Source organism: Chiloscyllium punctatum, chromosome 29 (assembly GCF_047496795.1).
Source record: "Chiloscyllium punctatum isolate Juve2018m chromosome 29, sChiPun1.3, whole genome shotgun sequence".
Lineage (NCBI taxonomy): Eukaryota > Metazoa > Chordata > Chondrichthyes > Orectolobiformes > Hemiscylliidae > Chiloscyllium > Chiloscyllium punctatum.
The window spans coordinates 64,628,419-64,640,572 of NC_092767.1; the positions used below are offsets into that span (position 1 = coordinate 64,628,419).

The 12,154-nt window shown below is 45.3% G+C and overlaps 1 protein-coding gene across 2 annotated transcripts in view; it reads left to right on the forward strand.

The window, feature by feature from the left end:
• Nucleotides 1-12,154, forward strand: part of rasgrp4 (RAS guanyl releasing protein 4) — a 172,520-nt gene that overhangs the window by 79,839 nt on the left and 80,527 nt on the right. For both annotated transcript variants that reach the window (XM_072549260.1, XM_072549259.1), the window contains exon 2: nt 4,976-5,157. In XM_072549260.1, the coding sequence (XP_072405361.1) occupies nt 4,976-5,157 (182 nt within the window). The remainder of the gene's footprint in view (nt 1-4,975; nt 5,158-12,154) is intronic.

Below are 12,154 nucleotides of genomic sequence, written 5' to 3' on the forward strand. Positions count from 1 at the left end.
TCAGCCACCTCTGGAGATGAATGGCTGGCTCTGGGAGTCGATCCAACACCAGTGACTGCCATTGGCTGGAGGCCCAATAACAGTCCCCGAGTCATGAATGGAGATGTTGTTCGATCAGAAGTGTAGGGAAGGAAGCAGAGCTTTCTGCTGGGCCAGGAAGTCATCGTGCATTTTTAAAGAGTTTTCTTTTGTGATGGGATGTTTTTTTTTTGCATTTACCTCACGGAGACTTCGTGCTGAGAAATCACATCTGCGAGGAGCTGGGATGAATCTGCAGCCACTTCCCCCTTTGTTAAAATCAGACAGTTCAAACCCCACTCAGGATGTAAAAAGGCACAAAGACCTGAAGGCCAAAGCTGTGCTATCAGGGGAACCAACAGCAGGATTGACCAGTAGGTCTTTCAAGTCTGATTCACCATTCAATAGAATCATGGCTGATTCTCTATTCCATCATTCGTTAAAAACAAATTTACAACTGGTGAAGGCCCATTCGGCCTATCAACCCTGATCTATCCTTCGACAAGATCACAGCTTATCGTCTGCACCGTCCCCCATGAGCCTCACTGTACACCCACTGCTCACTGCAGTAGAGAAAGTCACAATCCTCTTGTGTAAAGACTTAGTCCTTGTCTAAGTACTGAATGGTCGTCACCTTGTTTTGAGACTGGAACCCAGCCAGCAGGGACATTCTCTCTGTCAAGTCCCTTAAAAAATTTCTCACTTTTCAATTCCCCTGAACTCCAGTTCATCTATGTCCAGTTTTGTTGTTCCTCAAGGGACAGTCCCAGTTTAATGGGCTGGTCAAGCAGTTACATTGAGACCAACAGGCCATTCAGTCCAACTGGTCTTTGCTGATCCAGTGAAGGGCATCCCACCCAGACCCATTCCCCCTACCCTACATAACCCATGGCCAATCCACCCTAACCTGCACACTATGGGTAAGTTAGTATGGCCAATCCACCCTAACCTATACATCCCTGCACACTATGCGTAATTTCCCATGGCCAATCCACCCTAACCTATACATCCCTGCACACTATGCGTAATTTCCCATGGCCAATCCACCCTAACCTATACATCCCTGCACACTATGCGTAATTTCCCATGGCCAATCCACTCTAACCTATACATCCCTGCACACTATGGGTAAGTTAGTATGGCCAATCCACCCTAACCTATACATCCCTGCACACTATGGGTAATTTCCCATGGCCAATCCACCCTAACCTATACATCCCTGCACACTATGCGTAATTTCTCATGGCCAATCCACCCTAACCTATACATCCCTGCACACTATGGGTAATTTCCCATGGCCAATCCACCCTAACCTATACATCCCTGCACACTATGGGTAATTTCCCATGGCCAATCCACCCTAACCTGCACATCCCTGCATACTATGGATAATTTCCCATGGCCAATCCACCCTAACCTATACATCCCTGCACACTATGCGTAATTTCCCATGGCCAATCCACCCTAACCTATACATCCCTGCACACTATGGGTAATTTCCCATGGCCAATCCACCCTAACCTACACATCCCTGCACACTATGGGTAATTTCCCATGGCCAATCCACCCTAACCTACACATCCCTGCACACTATGGGTAATTTCCCATGGCCAATCCACCCTAACCTACACATCCCTGCATCCTATGGGTAATTTCCCATGACCAATCCACCCTAACCTATACATCCCTGCACACTATGGGTAATTTCCCATGGCCAATCCACCCTAACCTACACATCCCTGCATACTATGGGTAATTTCCCATGACCAATCCACCCTAACCTGCACAGTTTTGGATTGTGGGAGGAAACCCACACAGACACGGGGAAAATGCGCAAACTCTACACAGTCACCCGCGGGTGGAATCGAACCCGGGACCCTAGCACCGTGAGGCAGCAGTGCTAACCACCGTGCCGCCCCATTTATTTTAACACAGGGCACTTAGTCATGACTAGCTAGACCCACATTTATTGCCCATCCCAGTTGCCCCCTTGAGAAGGTGGGGGTGAGCTGCCTTCTTGAACTGCTACAGTCCATGTGCTGTGGGTAGACCCACAATGCCCTGAGGGAGGGAATCCCAGGATTTTGACCCAGTGACAGTGAGGGAACGGCGATATATTTCCAAGTCGGGATGATTTGGAGGGGAACTTGAAGGTGATGGTGTTCCCAAATATCTGCTGCCTGTGTCCTTCTAGATGCCTGTGATCTTGGGTTTGGAAGCTCAGCAGGTCTGGCAGCATCTGTGGAGAGAAATCAGAGTTCACATTTCGGGTCCTGTGACCCTTCCTCAGTCACTTGACCTGAAACATTAACTCTGATTTCTCTCCCTAGGCGCTGCCCGATCTGCTGAGCTATTCCAGCAGTTTCTGGTTTTGTTCCTGATCGACAGCATCTGCAGTCCTTCTGATTTTTATTGGATTTGGAAGGTGCTGTCTGAGGATCTTTGGTGAATTTCTGCAGCGCATCTTGGAGATGGTCCACCCTGCTGTTACTGAGTGGTGGGGGGAGGGGATGCTTGTGGATGTGGTGCCAATCAAGTGGGAGGGGGGGGGTGCTGCCTTGTCCTGGATGGTGTCGAGCTCCTTGAGTGCTGTTGGAGCTGCCCCCATCCAGGGGCAAATGGGGAGTATTCCCTCTCACTCCTGACTTGTGCCTTGTAGATGGTGGACAGGCTTTGGGGAGTCAGGAGGGGAGTTACTCGCTGCAGGATTCCCAGCCTCTGACCTGTTCGTGTAGCCATTGTGTTTCCATGGTGAGTCCAGTTGAGTATCTGGTCACTGGTAACCCCCAGCATGATGATAGTGGGGATTCAATAGGGCAATAATTTAGATAGTCTCTTAGTTGAGGAGATCATAGCCTGGAACTTGTGTGGTGTAAATATTACATACAGTTACTAAGATGTAATAAATGTTACCTTGTCAACGAAGATTAGAGCTTCTTTAGAGATTATTTCATTGGCCATCTTTTATGGCAACCAACTTGAAAGCCTCTGTTAGTAACGTTTGAGTAGCACATTGGCTCAGTGGTCAGCACTGCTGCCTCACTGCGCCAGGGTCCCAGGTTCGATTCCAGCCTCGGGCAGACTGTCTGTGCGGACCTTGCACGTTCTCCCCGTGTCTGCGCGGGCTTCCTCCCACAGTCCAAAGACGGATTGGCCGTGCTGCATCCCCCCAAGGGGTGGGCAGGCGAAATGGATTGGCCATGGGGAATGCAGGGTTACAGGGATAGGTGGGTGTGAGTGGGGTCCTGTTCAGAGGACTGGCGTAGACTCAATGGGCTGAGTGGCCTGCGCTCATGCTGTTGGGATTCTACGGGCGCAGGATTGGCGGCAGCTCTCCGGGGAAATGCCCAAGCGTCATTAGAAACCAAACAGATCTCCGAAGAAGAAGCAAATATCTGACGTTCCCAAATTTCAGCCAAGGGCTGTGTGACGTGCTCCCGTAAACTGCGGTCTGGACAAATTAGGTGTCAGTCCACCCTGCATCAGAAGGTCATAGATTTGAGGCCGAGGGGCTTGGGTGGAGAATAGATTGGCTGTTGCCCCGGTGCAGTACCGAGGGAGTGCTGCAGTGCCGGGGGCGCTCTGACTGCTGCCTCGTGCATACGGACCTGTTTAAGGGAAGTGCTGGCCCGAACAGCACAGGAACAGGCCCTTCAGCCCATCATATCTGTGCTGACCATGATGCCATCCTAAACTAATCCCTACCTGCTTGCACATGGTCCGTATCCCTCTATTCCCTGCCTGGTTCATGTTTCTGTCGAAAGGCCTGTTCAATATTGCCTTGTCTCTGCTTCTATCACCTCCCCCCAGCAGCGCATTCCAGACACCTCCCGACCCCTTGTAAACCTCGCCCAACCTCCTTTTAAACTGCTCCCCCCCCTCCTCACCCCTTTAACCTATGCCAGCTAGAACCTGACATGTCCACGCCTCTCCGAATTTTACATCAAATCGCCCACTCAGCCTCTGACGCTCTAGTGAAAACACTCCGAGTTTGTCCAACCTCTCTTTATCACTTAACCAATCAACGTGCTGCCTCACAGCACCAGGGACCCGGGTTCGATTCCACTCACGGGTGGAGTTTGCACGTTCTCCCCGTGTCTGCGTGGGTTTCCTCCGGGTGCTCTGGTTTCCTCCCACAGTCCAAAGATGTGCAGTTTAGGGTGGATTGGTTATGCTACATTGCCCATAGTGTCCAGGGATATGTAGGTTAGGTGCATTAGTCAGGGGTAAATGTCGAGTAATAGGGTAGGGGAATGTGTCTGGGTGGGATACTGTTTGGAGGGTCAGTGTGGACTCGTTGGGCCAAATGGCCTGTTTCCACACTGTAGGGATTCTATGATTAATAAAAAAAACAGGATCCAAATGTCAGGCCGTTGTCCCATTGTGTTTTGCCAAGAACATCGAACATTCCAGCGCAGTACAGGCCCTTCGGTCCTCGATGTTGCGCCGACCTGTGGAGCCAATCTGAAGCCCATCGAACCTACACTATTCCATCCTTGTCCATATGCCTATCCAATGGCCACGCAGAATCACAGTCTACATCTCCTTGATCCCAATCCATTGCAGAGTTTAGTCAGTCAGTTTTAAAGCTCATTGGGTATCCCATCAGGCTGTGGAGGCGTTGGGTTATTTTTACTGCATTAGAAACGGAGAAATGTGAGTTTTGTTTTTATGGGAACGTGACATATGCTCAGGAACTGTAACCCGAATCTGCAAACACAGTTGCACAGTTCGATACAATGCTGGTGAACTTCAGTGGAACGGTATCTTATATTGTAGGGAGTTGACTCCCTTTTTATCTGCTTGCTTACTGACGCACTTCACACGGCCTCTCAAACAAGTCACAGCTGAGATCTCCCTCTCCTGCTTTCCCTGTCTCGCCCCATTGACAGGCCTAGGTGCTGCCGGCTGTTATAACCTTCTCTCCCCCCCCCCCTCCCACTGTTCTCTGTTGCAGGAAGTCTCGCCATGAGTATCAGAGCTCCCAGGGCAGCAAGGCCATCCAGAGGCAGTGCAGGCGAAGAATGACCTGCCCCAGTCCAGCCGAGATCAGCAAGGCCAAGGCCATCATGTCCATGCCTCAGCTCAGCAAGGCCCTCAGCCTGGACGAACTCATTCTGAAATGTGTCCAGTCCTTTGGTAAGTAAGAGACCTCTTTCAGAGGCTGATCTTAAAGAGAGATCAGTTATGTGGGTGGGAGTGTGTGACTGTCTACGTGTATGTGTGTTTCTGTGTCTGTCTCTGTGTGTATGTATGTCTGTGTGCACGTGTGTGTCTGTGTCTGTGAGTGTGTCTCTGTGTGCATCTGTGTGTGTCTGTGTGTATCTCTGTGTGTATGTGTCTGTCACTGTGTGTGTCTGTGTGCATGTGTGTGTGTGTGTGTGTGTATCTGTATGTGTGCATGTGCCTGTCTCTGTGTGTGTCTGTGTGTGTGTGTATTTGTGGTTGTGTATGTGAGTGTGTGTCTGTGAGTGTGTGCGTGTGTATATGTGTCTGTTTGAATGTGTGTACGTGTTTGTGAGTGTGTGTATGTGTTATATGTGTGTGTATATGAGATTGCCTGTATACATGTATGTATGACATGTATGTATATGTGCATGTGCACGTGTACGAGGCTGTGTGTATGTATATACATGAGTTTTAGGTTCATGTGTATGAGGCTGATTGTATATATGTGTGTGCATATACATGAGTATATATGTGTTTGTGTATGTATATACTGGAGTGTGTATGTATACATGTGAGTACACATGCATTGTATTATTCATGTGAGTATACATGTGTGTATGTATACATGTGTGTATGTATACATGTGTGTATGTATACACATGAGTATTTATGTGTGTATGTATACATGTGAGTATACATGTGTGTGTATGTATACTCACAAATATACATGTGTATATGTATACATGTGTGTGTATGTATACACGTGAGTATTTATGTGTGCATGTATACATGCGTGTGTATGTATACCCATGAATATACATGTGTGTATGTATACATATGTGTGTATGTATACACATGAGTATACATGTGAGTATGTATACATGTGAGTATACATGTGTGTGTATGTATACATATCCACTAATATCATTTATTGTATCCGTTGCTCCCGATGCGGTCTCCTCTACATTGGGGAAACTGGGCGCCTCCTAGCAGAGCGCTTTAGGGAACATCTCCGAGACACCCGCACCAACCAACCAAACCGCCCCGTGGCCCAACATTTCAACTCCCCCTCCCACTCTGCCGAGGACATGGAGGTCCTGGGCCTCCTTCACCGCCGCTCCCTCACCACCAGACGCCTGGAGGAAGAACGCCTCATCTTCCGCCTCGGAACACTTCAACCCCAGGGCATCAATGTGGACTTCAACAGCTTCCTCATTTCCCCTTCCCCCACCTCATCCTAGTTTCAAACTTCCAGCTCAGCATTGTCCCCATGACTTGTCCTACCTGCCTATCTCCTTTTCCACCTATCCACTCCACCCTCCTCCTTGACCTATCACCTTCATCCCCTCCCCCACTCACCCATTGTACTCTATGCTACTCTCTCCCCACCCCCACCCTCCTCTAGCTTATCTCTCCATGCTTCAGGCTCACTGCCTTTATTCCTGATGAAGGGCTTTTGCCCGAATCATCGATTTCGAAGCTTCTTGGATGCTGCCTGAACTGCTGTGCTCTTCCAGCACCACTAATCCAGAATCGGGTTTCCAGCATCTGCAGTCATTGTTTTTACCCCTGTGTATGTGTACACATGAGTATACATGTGTGTATGTATACATGCGAGCATACATGTGTGTGCATGTATACATGTGCGTATACATGTGTGTATACATGCGAGTATACATGTGTGTGTATGTATACATGTGAGTATACATGTGTGTATGTATACATGTGAGTATACATGTATGTATACATGTGAGTATACATGTGTGTATGTATACATGTGAGTATACATGTGTGTATGTATACATGTGAGTATACATGTGTGTATGTATACATGTGAGTATACATGTGTGTATGTATACACGTGAGTATACATGTGTGTATGTATACACGTGAGTATACATGTGTGTATGTATACACGTGAGTATACATGTGTGTATGTATACACGTGAGTATACATGTGTGTATGTATACACGTGAGTATACATGTGTGTATGTATACACGTGAGTATACATGTGTGTATGTATACACGTGAGTATACATGTGTGTATGTATACACGTGAGTATACATGTGTGTATGTATACACGTGAGTATACATGTGTGTATGCATACATTTGAGTATACATGTGTGTGTATGTATACATGTGCGTATACATGTGTGTGTATGTATACATGTGTGTATACATGTGTGTGTATGTATACATGTGTGTATGTGTACACTTGAGTATACATGTGCGTATACATGTGTGTGTATGTATACATATCCACTAATATCATTTATTGTATCCGTTGCTCCCGATGCGGTCTCCTCTACATTGGGGAAACTGGGCGCCTCCTAGCAGAGCGCTTTAGGGAACATCTCCGAGACACCCGCACCAACCAACCAAACCGCCCCGTGGCCCAACATTTCAACTCCCCCTCCCACTCTGCCGAGGACATGGAGGTCCTGGGCCTCCTTCACCGCCGCTCCCTCACCACCAGACGCCTGGAGGAAGAACGCCTCATCTTCCGCCTCGGAACACTTCAACCCCAGGGCATCAATGTGGACTTCAACAGCTTCCTCATTTCCCCTTCCCCCACCTCATCCTAGTTTCAAACTTCCAGCTCAGCATTGTCCCCATGACTTGTCCTACCTGCCTATCTCCTTTTCCACCTATCCACTCCACCCTCCTCCTTGACCTATCACCTTCATCCCCTCCCCCACTCACCCATTGTACTCTATGCTACTCTCTCCCCACCCCCACCCTCCTCTAGCTTATCTCTCCATGCTTCAGGCTCACTGCCTTTATTCCTGATGAAGGGCTTTTGCCCGAATCATCGATTTCGAAGCTTCTTGGATGCTGCCTGAACTGCTGTGCTCTTCCAGCACCACTAATCCAGAATCGGGTTTCCAGCATCTGCAGTCATTGTTTTTACCCCTGTGTATGTGTACACATGAGTATACATGTGTGTATGTATACATGCGAGCATACATGTGTGTGCATGTATACATGTGCGTATACATGTGTGTATACATGCGAGTATACATGTGTGTGTATGTATACATGTGAGTATACATGTGTGTATGTATACACGTGAGTATACATGTGTGTATGTATACACGTGAGTATACATGTGTGTATGTATACACGTGAGTATACATGTGTGTATGTATACACGTGAGTATACATGTGTGTATGTATACACGTGAGTATACATGTGTGTATGTATACACGTGAGTATACATGTGTGTATGTATACACGTGAGTATACATGTGTGTATGCATACATTTGAGTATACATGTGTGTGTATGTATACATGTGCGTATACATGTGTGTGTATGTATACATGTGTGTATACATGTGTGTGTATGTATACATGTGTGTATGTGTACACTTGAGTATACATGTGCGTATACATGTGTGTGTATGTATACATGTGTGTATACATGTGTGTGTATGTATACATGTGAGTATACATGTGTGTATGTATACATGTGAGTATACATGTGTGTATGTATACAAGTGAGTATACATGTGTGTATGTATACATGTGAGTATACATGTGTGTATGTATACATGTGAGTATACATGTGTGTATGTATACACGTGAGTATACATGTGTGTATGTATACACGTGAGTATACATGTGTGTATGTATACACGTGAGTATACATGTGTGTATGCATACACGTGAGTATACATGTGTGTGTATGTATACATGTGCGTATACATGTGTGTGTATGTATACATGTGTGTATACGTGTGTGTGTATGTATACATGTGTGTATGTGTACACTTGAGTATACATGTGCGTATACATGTGTGTGTATGTATACATGTGTGTATACATGTGTGTGTATGTATACATGTGAGTATACATGTGTGTATGTATACATGTGAGTATACATGTGTGTATGTATACACGTGAGTATACATGTGTGTATGCATACATGCGAGCATACATGTGTGTTTGTATACATGTGCGTATACATGTGTGTGTATACATGCGAGTATACATGTGTGTGTATGTATACATGTGAGTATACAAGTGTGTGTATGTGTACACATGAGTATTTATGTGTATGTATACATGTGAGTATACATGCATATATATGTATACACATGAGTATTTATGTGTGTATGTATACATGTGAGTACACATGTGTGTATGTATACATTTGAGTATACATGTGTGTGTATGTATACATTTGAGTATACATGTGTGTGTATGTATACATGTGCGTATACATGTGTGTGTATGTATACATGTGTGTATACATGTGTGTGTATGTATACATGTGTGTATGTGTACACTTGAGTATACATGTGCGTATACATGTGTGTGTATGTATACACGTGTGTATACATGTGTGTGTATGTATACATGTGTGTATGTGTACACATGAGTATTTATGTGTGTATGCATACATGTGAGTATACGTGTATGTATATATACACGTGAGTATACATGTGTGTATGTATACATGTGCATATATGTGTGTGTATGTACACATGTGTGTATGCATACATGTGAGTATACGTGTGTGTATGTATACACGAGTATTTATGCCTGTATGCATACATGTGAGTATACATGTGTGTGTATGTATACACATGTGTACACATGTGTGTATGTATACATGTGCATATATGTGTGTGTATGTACACATGTGAGTATGTATACATGTGTGTATGCATACATGTGTGTATGTATACATGTGAGTATACATGTGTGTATGTATACACATGAGTATTTATGTGTGTATGTATACATGTGAGTATACGTGTGTGTATGTATACACATGAGTATTTATGTGTGTATGTATACATGTGAGTATACGTGTGTGTATGTATACATGTGAGTATACGTGTGTGTATGTATACACATGAGTATTTGTGCGTATGTATACATGTGAGTATACATGTGTGTATGTGTACACTTGAGTATACATGTGTGTATGCATGTGTGTGTATGTATACATGTGTGTATGTATACATGTGAGTATACATGTGTGTATGTATACACATGAGTATTTATGGGTGTATGCATACATGTGAGTATACATGTGTGTGGATTGATACACATGTGTGTATGTATGCATGTGCATATACATGTGTGTGTATACATGTGAGTATACATGTGTGTATGTATACGTGTGTGTATGTATACATGTGTGTATGTATACACATGAGTATTTATGCGTGTATGCATACATGTGCGTATGCATGTGTGTGTATGTATACATGTGAATATACATGTGTGTATGTATACATGTGTGTTTGTATACATGTGAGTATACATGTGTTTGTATACACGTGAGTATACATGTGTGTATGTATACGTGTGAGTATACGTGTGTGTGTATGTATACGTGTGAGTATACGTGTGTGTGTATGTATACGTGTGAGTATACGTGTGTGTGTATGAGGTTGTAAAACGTAATTGTGCATTGCTCAGAAATGGAGCTGAATCGATGTATCAGAGCTGTGGCTCCCTGGAGAGGGGGGAGAGAAAAGCAGTAGATTACACTTACAGGGAGAATGCAGCTCAAAGCTTTCATGTTTGACCAATTTTTAACAGAAGCTTTTAAACTGGTCCGCTACTGGGCACACTTTACAAACTAGCCTTCTTGCAAACTGGGGCCAGAGGCTGCAGGGTTGTATAAAGTTGAAAGGCAGCAGTGTCGAGGTCCTTCAGTTTCCCATTCGCCGATGGAGTTAGGCCCTGCAAGGCTGGAACAGCTCAGGGAACAGAGAGGTGCATACGGGCAATCTTGGTGTTCTGCCGTGACAGCGGGTTAACAGAGCCAGCGGACATTTGCAGTTTGAGTCAGTTTCTCGTGAGGATTGTGCATTTTCTCAGGACTTTCAAACCCTGGGTTATTTCCCAGGATCACTGGATTTTTATTTTCATATGCAACCCATTGTCTGATACATAACAAGGTTTTGTTGAGGATCTGTGTGGAAGGCACAGTTTCAAATTAACTCATTTCTTTTAGTGACCCATTTTCCAAGTGGCATCATTTTAGCAAAATAAACCAACATCAGCTTTCTCTTGGTTGTATTTTAGAACATCTTAATCTAGATTCTCTATTGGAACAGGCCCTTCAGCCCAACAAGTCCACACTGACCCTCTGACGAGTAACCCACCCAGACCCATCCCCCCTCACTAATGCATCTCTCTGGGGTAATTTAGCATGGCTAACTCACCCGACCCACATATCTTTGGATTGTGGGAGAAAACCCGCACAGACATGGGGAGAATGTGTAAATGCCACACAGGCAGTCACCTGAGGCAGGAATCGAACCCAGAACCCTGGTGCTGTGAGGCAGCAGTGCGAACCGCTTAGGAGCCACCATGCCTCCTAAGATCATTTTTTTTCCAGTCAAGTTGTTGCTGATGCCTTGGCAGAAGCTTACAATGGGGAGGTGAGACTAGAAGGTAATATGAAGAGAGACGCATTCAGGTGACGAGGGTTCAAATCCCACCTTGGCTGTGGATGCAATTTGGAATTCAATTCATAAATCTGGAATCGGAAGGCTAGTCTTATTAGTGATGACCACAAAAACTATCATTCTTTTTTTTATTATTGTTGAAACCCCACCTGGTTCACTAATGCCCATCAGGGAGTGCATTCTGCCCTCCTTACCCCGGTCTGGCCTACACGTGACTCCAGGCCCACAGCGCTGCGGCTGACTCATAGCTGCCCTCTGAACAAGCCAGTTTGAAGGCAGTTACGGTTGGGTAACGAGTCCTGGTCGTGTCAGTAGCTACAGAAGAATGAAGAAGTCGAGATTTTATTGGGTTTACTGAGGGACCAGCTCTTTAGGTTGCAAGTCTCTGTTGCATTGCAAGAGGTCCACTGCTTTTCATCATTTATACAAATATAAGAGGCATGGTTAGGAGGTTTATAGAAGACACCACAATAGGGTAGTGTAGAGACAGTAAAGAAGGTTATCTCATGGTACAGTTGGACCTTAATCAA